Genomic DNA, 15,363 nt, shown 5'->3' with positions numbered 1-15,363 from the left:
TTGCAAAATTGATGGAGCCTCATGTGAGGAGTACGCTTCATCCTGACTGTGATGCTTAGGAAAGTCATAGTCCTATTCAAAACGGGTTCTCATAAACATAGACATACAGTAAACAGTTTAAGTGGGAACATCTGACTTGTGGAATTTTGAAGACTTTTTAAAGAGGTGAATAACTTTCCACATTTGTTACTTTGAAAGACAGCTTTTTGAACAATTAGCTCTGTTACTTTTTTTCTGAGAGTAAAACTAATATCAGCCGAAGTACAAAGTACAAAGGTGACGAATTCTAACCACAGACACAGCTTATGTTACATCTCATCTCACTTCTGAACAACAAACATATTGTACTTTCATTGTTCAGTCCCAGAACATTTTGCGTAAATGGGTGGGTAAACTCCTCGAGTCTAACCACCACTCTGTTTCCAGTTTTTAGTCTAAATTAATAGCTTTATTTTTTATTTTTAACAAAAATATAGTCCCAGTCAAAAGAAAAATGGCAAAAAAAATCATATTTTGCATGGTTGGATCTTAACAAGGTTTCAAGTAGAGCTTCAAGATGCAACAAGAAGAAATGGGAGTGAGACAAAACATTTTTTTAAAGCATGCAATTTATTGAAAACAATAAACTAAAACTGACACATTTTCTGTCAGGTAGGGTCTCTCGGAGCGCATCCTCACTGCTGAGGTGGGATGTCTTCAAAGGCCTTGTCTTCTTGAACGCCACAGAACTGATCATTTGAACTTTGCAAGAGAGCACCAAACATAGGACATTGAAAGGTCAAAGAAAGTTTTAACCTCTGATGAGAAAAAATGTAACCTTGATGGTCCTGTTGGTTTCCAACATTACTGGCACAACAAGCAGATCCCACCTGAGATGTTTTCTATACGCCACAGTGGAGGGGGTGCCATAATGGTCTGGGGTGCTTTTTCCTTCAGTGGAACAACAGAGCTTCAGAAGGTGCAGGGGCGTCAAACAGCTGCTGACTATGTCCAGATGTTGCAGAGAGCACTCCTCATGACTGAGGGCCCTCGTCTGTGTGGTAATGACTGGGTTTTTCAACAGGACAACGCTACAGTACACAATGCCCGCAGGACAAGGGAATTCTTCCAGGAGAATTCACTCTTTTGGACCATCCTGCATGTCCCCCTGATCTAAATCCAATTAAGAACCTTTAGGGATGGATGGCAAGGGAAGTTTACAAAAAAGGACAACCGTTCCAGACAGTAGATGCCTTTCGTGCATCCGTCTTTACCACTTTGAGAAATGTTCCCACTCACCTCATGGAAACCCTTGCATCAAGCATGCTGCAACAAATTTTTGAAGTGATCAACAATAACGGTGGAGCTACTCATTCCTGAGTTCATGTATGGAACTTGGATTTCTGTTTTGGGGGGGGGGGGGGTTACGTGTTTTGTGGAGGTGTGGTCTTAAACTTTTGATCAGCTCTAAAACAGTTGGTTTCAGTTTAATTTTATTGTTCTCAATAAATTGCACGCACAAAAAATGTTTAGTCTCACTCCCATTTCTTCTTGTTGCAGGTCAGAGCTCTACTTGGAATCTTGTTAAGATCAAACCATGCAAAATGTGATTTTTTGCCATTTTTCAAGTGATCTTAAACTTTTGATCGGGCCACAGGGAAGTTGCAGAATGGCCTCTGGTGGACAAACAAGTCAAGACTCATTACTAAGGCTATTGATGACTAATCGATTAAATGTTTGAAAGTCGCTGCCCTTGCTAGTCAGCACCAGAAATACTAGTCGGTTGCATGCAATATTCTTATTTTATTAATTTCGGTAATGGCAGTTACTGGCTGAAAGAATTTACAGCACTAACTGATGGCTACACCCCACCCTCCCACTCTCTCCATAAACAGAAGTTGTTAATGATTGACATTGAGATGTAGATCTCCTATATTTTGATGTAAAAAAATAAATATAACCAACCAATGTGTAACCACAGGCTGCACCAACATGTGGATGCTCCCACTTAAGAAACCAGAGCTTCTGCTACAAGCAGCACTAACATTAGTCATACTAATCTGACACTGTGTGCATGTGCTACCCAATATAAAGTGCTGAACATTTCAACAGTACTTATTGTATAACATTATTTGATTAGCAAGGAACGTAATAGTTGTCTATTTAAAGTATGCTCAGTTTCAAATGTTATCTGAGGCCTTTTTTGTGTCTTTTAGACTAGTTGACTAGTCTGATTTTTTCCCCTCCATCAAATGGCTATCAAATTAGCCTCTAGGAACATCACTACTTAAAACCTTCATAGGTAAAATGTGTTTCTTCTTAACTCTTTACTTTTTACATTTTTATTTGTTGACTGTTATAAATTAAGCTTTTGTGTAAGTTTAATAAGGAGGATTTGTATTCACTCAGTTGTCTGGTTTCCCCAAGTGTTTGGCTGCTATTCTATTCATTACATGCTGACTTCATTGCTGTAGTCCAATCATCTTTCATCCTGCCTCCTTCAAACCAATCAGCCTCCATTCTTAATACCATGATCATCTTTCATTCTACCTTGCAGACTCAGAGTCTAATCACCAAATAGCATAAGTGAATTCTGTATATCAATAAATTATGTTCAGTTCCTTCTGATGATCTGTCCTGGTCTCTAAACTGTAACAATAAGTATCATATTGGACAAAGAGTCAGGAACAGGTAAAACTAAGGTTAGTGTATTAAATATAGTTACCCATTTTGTTCCATCTGGTCCAGTGATAAACCTTTGACCAGTGGCCTTGCTGGCTCCGTGAGAGGAAGAGGACTCTTTATCATCTGTTGCTGTCAGATTGGGTCGTCCATTTTTACCTGACAGGTACAGAACATAAGCAGAGGCATGATGTTATAAAATTATTTAAAACATTTGTGAGTTAAACTGACGTCAAAAACTTCACATAATTGCATATAGGAATTAACGTTACCATTTCCATTGCTAGGTTTGATTCCTCTGCCATTATTTTGTTTCCCTCTGATGGAATAGCGAGGCCTACTCCCATTGTTCCTAAAGCTATCTCGAGATGAAGATGAGGATGATGAGGTTAATGTAGAGTGGGAGTTGCCTCCAATCAATCCCCCTGTCCTTGTCACCGTAGTGTCACTGCTAATGTCACTCTCTGAGGTCAGTACTGGTTGGGGTAAATTTGAGGAAGAAGCTGAATCAGATGATGATGAGGTAGAGTCAGATGTTGAAGAGCCCAGTCTAGAGTTTTGTGCTGGTTGTACTCTTAGGGGAAGCCTAGACCCACCAAACTGCCTGTTTGGTAAGAGAGGAGAGCGTACCCTTCCATTCACCCCTACACCAGGTCGACGATTAGTTAGAGGGACTCCAGAGGAAGTGCCAGGTCTGGTCCTGGATGAACTTTCTCCTGTATCCACACTTGCATTGTCTTCTGCATTTTTATCAGACTCTGCTGGCTTCTCTTGAGCTTCTATAGGATCGGCAACTTTATCATTTTCCCCATTCTTCTCACTGAGATAATCCTCATTGCTATGTTTGTCATTTGTAAGTTCTCTATGGCTTGGCTCACCGGAGTCTCTGTGCCCACTTAAGGAGTGATGATGATGATCAGGACTTGAAGAGATGGATGGTGAAGAGGAAGATGATGAAGATGAGGTAGCTGGGTTTCTAGTGCCGCCAGAGCCTACATTTTGATTGATCAGTGATGGCTTAACCGAACTGGCTCCAAAACCATTCTTTAGTGAGTCACGAGTAGAAGAAGCACTTGGATCTTCACTGGTTTCCTGTACTGAGGGCACTCCAGCAGCACCTGTAGCCCCTGAGACCCTGGTAGTTGTCCCCCTCAAAACCGGTCTGCCAGCCCCAACAGAAGATGACATCCTGGTCAAAGGAACTCTACTATCCTGTCTTGGAGATGCTATCCTTGCACTTGAAATGACTTTTCCTGGGTAACGACTAGCTAGCCAAGGGTATCTTTCAGCAAATGAAGGCCTGACTCTGGTACCTGCGGAAACTGGGGGTTTTTCTTTAGTTCCTTCATCTTTTTCCTTGTCCTTCTTCATTGGCTTCTCTGTCGGTTGTGTTCTAGTAGTTAAAGCAGAGTCCTCAACTTTAGTTAATTCTCTTTCTGTGTTTTTGTAGTTAGTGTCATCATTTCCTTCCACATTTGATGTGTCTCCCTCAGATGATGTGTGAGAACTCTGTGAGTTGTGTGTGTCATGTGATCTTGCAGAACTGTGAGATTCTCTTTGTGAAGTTCTTTGAGATAATCCTGATGTATTTGCAGTGGAAGGGTGGTTCGCATTTCTTTGTGAAGTGGATGGATTTGTCACTTGCAAAGATGTCGAGCCATGAGACCTAGATTCTAAAGTAGAACGTGACTTGTCAGAATTATGGGACTCCAAGACATCTTCACCATTGGAAGTCCCTCCTGATTTTGACTTTGATGTTGATGGATTGAGAGTGCTTGACTTTTCGTGGTTTTGAGTGTTTTCCGGTAAAGTGGCCTGTGACGTTGCTGAACTATGTATGCTTGAAGTTACTTGACTCTGAGTTCTTCTTGGAGAACTCGACTGTGAGATGACAGCAGGTTTGTAACCATTCAACATTCGGGTAGAATTCCCTCTTAACAAGCTCCCAGGGTATCTTCGGCCTAAACCATATCTAGAACCAAAACCAGTGCCACTGGCGCGTCCTGCTGAAGTGGAACCTCTACCTACAGGTGTAACGTGTGTCTGCTGTGAACTGTTCACTTTTGCAAGTGATGTGGAGGGTTTTGCATGTGTTATGCTGGACTTTTCAAAGGTGTTTTTCGACTCTGGATATGTGAGAGCTACATAGTCCTTTCTGCTTGCTGCAGATTCTTGTGAGGGAGAGGACAGTGAGGTTGTAGAAGGGGATGATGAGGAAGATGAGGAGGAATCCAAAGAGGTAGAAGAAGAAGTGGAGGTGGGGGAATTAGAATTAGAAGAAGAAGATGATGAAGCAGAAGAGGATGATGATGATGATGAAGCAGAAGAAGAAGAAGATGATGCGGAAGATGAGGATGAAGATGAATCAGTGGATGCATCCTTGGATCCTGCTTTTTGATGGACCCTAATCTTAAATGGCCTTCTTCTTGGTGGATTAAGTCGATTAAATGCAGGTTTAGTTGGAGAAGGTGTTAAAACTTTGAGGGAGGGGGTTTTAGTAGTCAGAGGCTCTTCATCATATTCATCTTCATCCTCAGTTTCAGGGGAAACATCATTATCTTTAGGCTCTGGTACAAATTCCATTGTTGTAGTCTCTTCTACTGGAGGTGGTGTTGTGGGTACTTTGTTTTCCTTTTCCTCTTCCTCTTCCTGTTCCTCATCATTCTTAGCCCTTCTTCTGTTAGAGCCTCTGTTTCCTGCTCTCCTGATTGACCCCCTGACGGAAGAGAAGATGCTGTGATAGGAGCGTGTCTGGGAAAGTGGACGAAAACGCCTGTTGACAGGTGCAGCAGGGAGTGGCTGCTTTTGTATGGTTGGTATTTCTGGCACTTCTGTTGACTGGATGTCATCATGGTCGGTATCTTGTTTGGAAGGCGTGTGGCCAGTCCTGCGGCTGTCCTTGCTTTTTGAAAATGCTGAGGCAGCACTGCTGCCTGCTAGGAGACAAAAAATAACAATGACAATGAAAATTTAGAATGTGCAAGTCTCAAGCTCAAATGCACACATATGCCTAATAGCTCAATCACAACAGGAGGAAAAAGGACAGCAACGTCCTTGCAACTAGGAACTAGGCGGTACATCTTTTTTTGCTTTCAGCAAATGATTGCATGAAATTGCAAGATACCCAGAGGTCAACCATATTCAACTGCCTAGTGGAAGGCAACCTGTTACCCAAAAAGCACAATCTGACTTGGACCAGTTGGAAGACAGATTGGCAAATGTTTGGAAATAACTGCTGAAAACTGGTTGCATTCTGGTTATATCCCTATAACAAAAGCCTGGTTATCAAGTGCCTACAAAATTTTAATTTAAATCAGTTAAATTGAGAGTCCTGCAGCAACTATATTACTATTTGTGGAAATTTTTTGGTATTTATGTTTTAAATCTATAAGGTTCTGGCTGGACTATGGCCATAAGTAGTTATGTAAATTTCTGATTATTGTGAAATTCTGTGTATTCAGACAGCAACAGATTTGCAACAGATGGCAAAAGGGTAGACAAGGTTGTTTTGAAGACAGCAACTGACTGTAAGTGGTCACAGACCTGGTCCCCATCTTTGAAGCAACAACTCCAAAGTTGCTGTGCCACATGTGGCATAGTCTCCAAGGACTGTTTTCCCCAGTGACTATATAATTACATTATCAAATATGCTTACTTCCTGGCATGGCGACACTGAAGGTCTTGCTCTGTGGTCCTTGTCCCTTCCTATTGGTGGCCTTAATGGTGAAAATATAACGGTCTCCAGGTGTGAGGTTATCTATGGTGGCTGTCGTGGTGCTTCCATGGTACTTCACGCTTTTTGTTTCAAAAGGCTTCATGGCAGGGACATAAGTCAAGATGAACTCTGTTTGAAAGAGAAGTTTGGAAAGGTAGTGAGATCATTCAAGAGAAAATACTGATGCTATTTCAACATGTCTGGAAAGCATTAGCTGGCTTTCTTTATTTGTTCCAACAGTGACAGTAAACTCACAGCAAAGATTAGCCCTGTGACATCAGCATGCTGCACTTTGTTTTGTAGGACACATCCATAAACAATGCAAATATTGTCACTGGGTGAAAGATCCGTGGCCAACATAGAACACCAACGTAGGTGGAGTAATCATGGCACGAAAATGAATAATTGTTATGTTTTGCCATCATGATAATAACAATAGTTTCATTATAATGGTCTGACCTTTTATTCTCCCATTGGGCTCTTCAGGTGGATCCCATGTTGCTACAACAGCAGTCCCTTTTCCTCTTAATGGCTTGACCTCAAAGTTCTCAGGTGGCCCAGATGGTGCTTGTGAAAGTGAAGAGTAAAAGTGAATGGAAAGACAGGATGGAAAACAAGTAGCATAGGCAACAGAAAGTATAAAGGGTGAGGAAATTGCTGCTTAAAGCATGTAAAAACAGTAAGGATATTTGTGCCAGAAGGCTACAACTGAGGAAAATATTGCTGCCATACACTGTCAGATCGTGCCCCCTGAGATTGTGTATGACGGAGACCTAAACTGTGAGCCAGGCAGTAAATGTTGACATTCCAATGAACTGCAGCTCAGGAGCTGAAACGTGGTATAAAAGCTTCAATAATGGGAGCGCAGCAGCCAAACCTAGGCTGATATATCAAAAAGGAATAATAGGCAGCGAATGTGAAGAGATGTGGTATGAGGAAAGAAGCTTAAAAGGGTTGTGCAAGAATGAATTGCCTTTTGTATTTTTAAAAAAAAAAAAAAAAAAAATCATTTCTGTTTTCATTTTATTAAAAAAAAGTCAGTGGTTTTGGCTCTTTATAACCCTTCACTTCTTTCACACAGTTACAGACTCCTACTGCATCATACACTATGAGATATCATGTAAGTAATTCTCAGCAAACAGAGTCAACACATACCTGACTCTGGAGTCCTCTGAAAGACTGAGTCGCTCCACTTGCTGTGATTTTCTTCCTGAGAGATTCTGACAGAGAACTCATACATGCTGTCAGCAGACAGGGTGTCTATCAAAATTCTCCTTTGCGTGCTCTCCTTGTACTCCCAGCGTGCTGACTCACCCTTCTCCCTGTACCTAACTGTGTATGATCTGAGTTAAGAATAAAAAGAAAATGAAGAAAATGCCTTATTCCATTGAGAAAGATTAGACTTCAGTTTTATTTTTTCTCTACTTGTCATCATTTTTCTTTTTTCCCCCCCTTGTTAACTGACACTTTAACAGGGCCCACCTGGATGCCCCAGGGGCAACTTTCTCCATCTCGACAGCAGGGTCAACCCACGAAATGAGAACTGATTTAGGAGACATGACCCTGACACTGATGTCCTGGGCCTCATGTTCAGGTGGAGCTAGACAACACACAAAGAGATAAAAACCCAAATGTCTGGATCCAAACGAATATTAAAGTCACTGGATATACATCATCCCCTGACTTCTTCTAAACTTTGGCAAGGTAGTTTTGCAGAATTTTTGCAGATTTTCTATATCTACTATGAAAAAAAGACATACAGAATGATTCTCTAGAAACCTGCAGGTACCTGGTGTGGTTGTTTTGGTTGTGACTGGTCTGTTGGCAGGTTTGCTCTGACCCTGGGCCTTCTGTGCCTGCAGTGACACCACATGAACGGACTCAGACGCTATGAATAAAAAAGGGATACCAGGCACGGCCAGGGTTTACACTCTGGAAACTAAAGATAGTACAAAAAATGTATCCTCTTAGCTAAATTATTTTCAATAGGAAACAAACAAATAAATAAGAAACTAGGACAAATCCAAATGCCTTCTAGATGTTGTTAACCTTTTTATTGCTGGTTTATTTCAGTAATCTTTGCCACAGGAAATTATTGTGTGCCACCTAAAGTCACAGTCAAAGATACATACATACAGTAATCATGGGCATGAATTTCATAGCAATTTAGGGCTTTTAATCATTTATTTGAACTGTTCTTTTTCCAGGGTAGAATGACTCAAAAGCATCTATTACATACTTTAAAAACAAGCAGTAAGTGCACAACTTTAATTGGATTTTGGATTTTCTCTAATCCACACAGGATTAAAAGTTTATGTACAGGCTCCAATATGTAGATTTCCACAAGTTGGGAAGGTCTCTTGGAACCATTTCTTAACAACTGCAAACACCTAGATCATCAGTTTCCATCACCATGGAGACAGAAACCGCTTCTCCAATGGACTGAGAGGGTCATAACCAAGAAAGAAACCCCTTCTCCAAAACTGACACCTTCAGGCTCGAATAAAATTTGCAGCTGCCCACACGTATAAGCCAAAATGCCTCCTGCAGAAAGGTTTTATAGTCACATTAGATAAAGATTGAGCTATTTGGTCACAATAACAAGAGCTCTTAAACCTAAACACTGTACAAAATGTCAAGCATGGTGGTGGTAGTATCATGGTCTGCAGCTGTTTTGCTGCCAGTGGTGCTGGTGCACTACACAAAGTGAATGAAATAATGAGGAAAATTTGTAAATTACACTCTGTGCTATGAAACCAATCTATTTAATTAAACTCTATCAACTCTCCTAACAGGCGTGATCAAATCTCCAGCCAGAATAATGCCACAAGCTTGTTGATGGCTACCAAAAATGTCCGGTCAAGGTGCAACTTGCTAAGTGGCATTTAACCAAATATTAGTTGTGTGTATGTATGTATTTGAGCCTGCATCTGTAATTTTGGCACTGTGTGGCTTAGAGAAAATCCAAAATCAATTCAAGTTTCTCTACCCAATGCTTGTTTTTTTAAGAGGTCTGGTTTAAAATCATTCTACCCTTGGAAAAAGAAAAGTTCAAGGAAATTAAAAGTCCAAAATGAGCATGAAATTCATGACTATGTAAACGTTTGACCACAACGTATCTTCCAATACTATAAGGACATGTTGACATTTCTTACTCAGCATCATATTTGACTAAAACCTAAAGCTTTGTTCATTTCATCATTTCATTTAGTGATCAGTAGTATAAAATATTGGCCCTCTTACTTAGTTTGCGTGCGAGTCGGTTTCTCTGATCAGACTGAGGCTTGGCGTAGTGTTGGCGTCTCCTTTCCAGCAGAGGAACTCCTGCCAAAACTCTCTCGGGCTGCCTGGGACCAGAGGAAGACTGAGGTGCCCTCCTGTGTGTTCTGACATTAGGCGACAGCTGAGCCTTCCTGTCCATCCTGGTTGCCCGTTTTACGGAGGAGTGATTTCGGGGCACCACTGTTTGTGAAGATCTTACTGGACCTGCTGATGGATATAATAAATTTAAAATTCAGACTGCACTGTTCATTTTAACTTTAAAATCCCAATGTACATAATCTGGTTTTTGTGCTCAGTTTGCCTTTGGGGCCTTTTTGAAACTATCCTCCATGGAAAATGTTTCCACATAACTTTTCCACTCAAGACACATCCGCTTATTGATAAACACATAATTACTTGTCACACTCATCCAACACCGCCTGTCAGCCTGGCCAGTTGTCACAGAAGGGAAATGCTGAAGAACTGCATCATGTACCCTGTCATCTGCTATAACTTCTGGTGCTCTGCTTCCCGCTTCAATCCAAACCATCTTGGACAACATCTCAGACACTGACTCAGACAGTCAGACAATCCCTCTCATCTGGCTGCAGTGCTTAGCGATAGCATTTCCAATACAAAAACAAAAAACATCTGCCCCTCCCTCTTTTTTGTTCTTCCATTCTCTCCATCTGTTCCTCCCTTTTCTGTTTACCATAATCACTTTCAGATGGAAAAGGTCCACTCTGTTTCCCATCAGGACAGCTGCGTGCACAGCTGGGGGAGTACTGATAAGTCAGCTGATGTAAAAAGGTGAACATGATGCATTTCAAAAAGGTTTAATCAATACTTTAATGTAAGACTTTATTTTCTATTAAACATGTAGAGTGAGCCAAATTAGATTATAGGTGTCTACATGAGGCCACCATATCTAAAAGTGACTTAAAAAGAAGGAGTTTTGTAGTTAGGGGACAAAGAAGATGTGATGAGGAACACAATGTATAGAAGACCATGAAGAAAATACATGTGTTTGGGGTTTTTTCTGGTTCAACTTGGATCAACTTGGATCACTCTGTTTATTACTTAATGTCTGTATCTCCTGTCTGTACTGCCAGCACAGCTGAATGAATGTCTTCCCTTTGGATTCAGACAGTACTGGCTATTTGTTTAATAATGCCCTAACCCCATTCTGAATCCTTCTCTTGCTTTTCCTGTCAGCTTTGCGTGTTTTCACACATTTCCAGTAAGTGAACTGTGAAATCAGAATAAGAATTTGTGTCATGTGTGATTCAAATCACAGATTTAATGTGGACAAATGTTGTGTTGGTCTTTCCCACTACACTTTTCAGTTTAACAAGGCTTTAAAAAAACTGTAAACAAATAAAAGCATACAAAAATGTGAACAAGAGAGTTTTCATAACAGTATAGACATCCTGTTAAAAATGAAGTACATCCCATGATTCAGCAGCTATACTATACAGGGGAGTTCCTGGTCCATTCAGTGAATGCAAGGGGACCAAATCCTGTGGCTGCAAAACAAGCTCAAATCATCACCTCCACCCCCGTAATTTGACAGTTTGCATGAGGTGGTTGTACAGATATGCTTTAGACTAGTGGTGCTATGTATTGTGGTCAAACATCTCCACTTTGGTGTGGTTTGTTCAAAGTACATTGCTACAGAAGTCTTGTGGTTTGTTCAGATGCAACAGCTTTCTCCTGGCAACCTTCCAAACAAGTCATACATGTTCAGTGTTTTTGTTCTGTAGAGTCTAAGATGTAGCTCTTGGGTTTTTTGCATTTTCTCCGACCTTGGGGTTAATTGGCTGGGATGTCCATTCCTGCAAAGACTGGCAGCTGTCTTGAATGATATCCACTTGTGAATAATCTTTCTCGCTGCAGAATGATGGATTTCAAATTGTCTGGAAATGGCCTTATAATCGACAGCCACAACTGGTTGTTTAATATCATGGGTGATGCCTGAACTCTCCAGACTATCAAGCTGCCAATATTTCTGTTCTTATGCTTTGCTTTCTGTGCTCACGCTTACAGTGCTCACACTTGCCGATGATCAATTAATCAAGTGCCTTCGATTTGCAGCACATTGCTGCTGCCTACCCTATAATTGAAGTGAAAGCAGTAAGGGTATGCATAGTTTTACAACACACAATTAGCTATTTTTAACAGGTCTATTGGTTTAAGTGCTAACAAAAATTGTGTTCTTCTACCTATACCTGCACTAATCCTATAAGCGTAAAATACCCCAAAAATAATACTTTAAAGTGTCTCATTCATAGCTTTTGTATTTTTTGTAAACATTGTTCACCATATGGCAACTAGCCATGACCCTTTGACAATTAATTTTCATCCCAAGCACTTTCCATTTGTTTCTTCTGATACCAAGAGTAGCTTAAAACAGAAATATCCCCATTTGGTTTTAATCAGTCTTCCCTTTTTTCTGTCTGGAAAACTGTCACAATACATAATTTGGCCCAGGTCACAATGCCACGAACCACTAAACCACTGACTTGACAGTGCTGGTAATGCCAGATCCCTTATGTCTTTTCCTGGAAGCTCAGTGGACCGAGGTGCTATGAGGCTTGCCTGCTGACAGACAGGCATATCATGGCAAAAACAGAGCGAGGCACACCTCAGTGTTCAGACTGAGGTCCCCAAGAATGTCTCCGTTATGTCCTTGGACGCTCCTCAAAAACTTTGACGTTTTGCAACCTTAAAAAAAGAAGTCTAAATGTTGCAAACAAATTGGTCTCATACTTACTCACTTTACCCACAGTTTAATTTATACAAACAATTCCCAGTCAATGGCAAAGTGTTCCTTCCAGCAGAGCTAATCAGTTTAGCCTGTAGTGAAAATATACAGTGCTAATGCCAATGTTGTCGCCATAGTTTATGTATTAGCATACCAGACTGCTAAGTCATTGTGTACCTTAGATGACTTATAAATTAGATGAGCAAATTAGTATCATCCCAAAAGACGCATATCAAATTGCAGTTGTAAATTACCAGAAATTGCCTGGCAGCACTTTAACATTTGATAAGCGCCTGTGACTGATTAATAGTCATGTTCTAATCATGCTATTGTTATTTGTTTTCATTACTGAAGCTCAATAAATGTTAACATGCTGATTTTTTTTTTTTTTTTTTTTTTTATACAATTGAACTGTTTCATCAAACAAAGAGGAACATTCAGTTTGCACACATGCGATCTCATTTCAGTTATTTTCATATATAAAGTAAATTTAAAGCATTAAAAAAAACTTCAGGATGGTATACACTGCCATTATATAACAATGTCAGTGTGCAGGAAGTGTGCTAGCTCTAGTGCTATGCTTGGTAAATGGCATGGAACGAGTTATCAATTATCATTAATAATTAGATTATTAGATTATTAATAAGCTCTCATCTGATAGTAAATGAAGATTTATAACATTAGCTACTTCTCCTTTTGGCTCTTACTTTTCATTTGGCTTTGTTCTGCCTTTCCAGGCGTCTCCATTCCCAAAAGTAAATCAACAAATATGATTATTCATGTTCCTGGAGCAGCTCTGCCTCAAACACATAAAACTGAAACTCCAGACTAGCATTGCGGTTACCACTGCTGCCTTGCAACAAGAAGGCCCTGGGTTTCCTTTCTGCTTCCCATCCTTTCAATAGGGAATTTTAAAGAGTTTCTCCACGTTCCCTGCCACGATTAAGTGGTTTTGTCATGATCGCTGTGTGGCAGGCAGGAGAAGGACCCAAGATGCAGACTCACAGACACGGGGATAAACTTAAAGAACACAGCTTTAATGCTGGCACGGCAGAACGTAGGACATACAAAACTAAACTGGGATAACTAAATACAAAGCTCGCCAAGAAACACAGGGAGGAGCACACACAACATGAGGGAGAACGCGACGCCGAACAGAGGAAGACGCAGACAGAAATACACAGAGGGTTAATGAGGAAAGTGGGAACACACGGGGAACACAGCTGACACAGATAACCATAACGAGACAGGGCGGGGTGACATAACACTGACGGGTACAGGCACAGAGGTTCAGACAGGAGGAGAGAGAGCACGGGGAAAACACAGACATAACGGGCTGGGGAAACATGAAACAACCACAAAGGGAGACGAGGGCTCATAAATACATAGAGGGCACACAGGGGGGAGAGAGAGCACGGGGAGAATTTAGACATAACGGGCTGGGGAAACATGGAATAAAACATAAGGAGAGACGAGGGCTCACAGATACACAGAGGGGCACACAGGGGGTAAAAGCCATGAAGGGAAAACACTTAGGGAACAACACAACAGGGCAACTCAGAAAACATGGTCTAAATAAGGAACGAAATACAAAAATACAAGAAACTAAGAATACTGGGCCCACATGGCCCAGGACCATGACATCACCCCCCCCTAAAGGGCTGGCACCTGACAGCCCAAACCCGAGAAACAAAAACAAAAACAGAAAACAACCCACCCAGGGCGGGAGGCGGGGGACCAGGACGGAGGGACCAGAACGGGAAACAAAACAAACAACAGAAAACACAGGAGCACATGACCGCAGTCAAAATAAAGTTCAGGGGGCCGACCCAGAGCCCACAGGCACAAGAGTTCACGGGTCACACGGTCGGGGGGCCGACCAGGCGGGTGGCACAGGTGGCAGAGCTGGTCCGGAGGCCGGCCGTGCGGAAGGCAGCGGCGGCGGCGAAGGAGACGGAGCAGTTCAGGAGGCCGGCCGCGCGGAAGGCAGCGGCGGCGGCGAAGGAGACGACGGAGCAGTTCCGGGGGCCGGCCGCGCGGAAGGCAGCGGCGAAGGAGACGGCGGAGCAGTTCAGGGGGCCGGCCGCGCGGAAGGCAGCGGCGGCTCTCCAGTGTCAGGCGTGCTGGCCATGGCCCGGTGGGCACAGGACCAGACGAAGCACAGGCCGAAGCCGCGACAGACGAGGCTGAAGGCTCGGAGGCTGCTGCAGCTGACGAAGGCTCGGAGGCTGCTGCAGCTGACGAAGGCTCGGAGGCTGCTGCAGCTGACGAAGGCTCGGAGGCTGCTGCAGCTGACGAAGGCTCGGAGGCTGCTGCAGCTGACGAAGGCTCGGAGGCTGCTGCAGCTGACGAAGGCTCGGAGGCTGCTGCAGCTGACGAAGGCTCGGAGGCTGCTGCAGCTGACGAAGGCTCGGAGGCTGCTGCAGCTGACGAAGGCTCGGAGGCTGCTGCAGCTGACGAAGGCTCGGAGGCTGCTGCAGCTGACGAAGGCTCGGAGGCTGCTGCAGCTGACGAAGGCTCGGAGGCTGCTGCAGCTGACGAAGGCTCGGAGGCTGCTGCAGCTGACGAAGGCTCGGAGGCTGCTGCAGCTGACGAAGGCTCGGAGGCTGCTGCAGCTGACGAAGGCTCGGAGGCTGCTGCAGCTGACGAAGGCTCGGAGGCTGCTGCAGCTGACGAAGGCTCGGAGGCTGCTGCAGCTGACGAAGGCTCGGAGGCTGCTGCAGCTGACGAAGGCTCGGAGGCTGCTGCAGCTGACGAAGGCTCGGAGGCTGCTGCAGCTGACGAAGGCTCGGAGGCTGCTGCAGCTGACGAAGGCTCGGAGGCTGCTGCAGCTGACGAAGGCTCGGAGGCTGCTGCAGCTGACGAAGGCTCGGAGGCTGCTGCAGCTGACGAAGGCTCGGAGGCTGCTGCAGCTGACGAAGGCTCGGACGAAGGCTCTGAGGATGCTGGAGCAGACGAAGGC

At 43.1% G+C, this 15,363-nt stretch overlaps 1 protein-coding gene across 5 annotated transcripts in view; it reads right to left on the bottom strand.

The window, feature by feature from the left end:
* The window catches only part of fndc1 (fibronectin type III domain containing 1), a 45,074-nt gene that overhangs the window by 16,900 nt on the left and 12,811 nt on the right, over positions 1 to 15,363 (bottom strand). For 4 of the 5 annotated variants that reach the window (XM_012923989.5, XM_012923990.5, XM_004568795.6 and 1 more), the window contains 8 exons: positions 9,620 to 9,865; positions 8,166 to 8,264; positions 7,859 to 7,976; positions 7,532 to 7,719; positions 6,836 to 6,943; positions 6,317 to 6,505; positions 2,934 to 5,597; positions 2,705 to 2,820 (listed from right to left, as the gene is read on the bottom strand). In XM_012923989.5, the coding sequence (XP_012779443.3) occupies positions 2,705 to 2,820; positions 2,934 to 5,597; positions 6,317 to 6,505; positions 6,836 to 6,943; positions 7,532 to 7,719; positions 7,859 to 7,976; positions 8,166 to 8,264; positions 9,620 to 9,865 (3,728 nt within the window). The remainder of the gene's footprint in view (positions 1 to 2,704; positions 2,821 to 2,933; positions 5,598 to 6,316; positions 6,506 to 6,835; positions 6,944 to 7,531; positions 7,720 to 7,858; positions 7,977 to 8,165; positions 8,265 to 9,619; positions 9,866 to 15,363) is intronic. The other variant, XM_004568793.6, reaches the window with a different exon arrangement.

This window comes from Maylandia zebra, linkage group LG15, assembly GCF_041146795.1.
Source record: "Maylandia zebra isolate NMK-2024a linkage group LG15, Mzebra_GT3a, whole genome shotgun sequence".
NCBI lineage: Eukaryota > Metazoa > Chordata > Actinopteri > Cichliformes > Cichlidae > Maylandia > Maylandia zebra.
The sequence above is the reverse complement of the archived record's forward strand: the minus strand, read 5'-3'. Positions and strand labels throughout refer to the sequence as shown.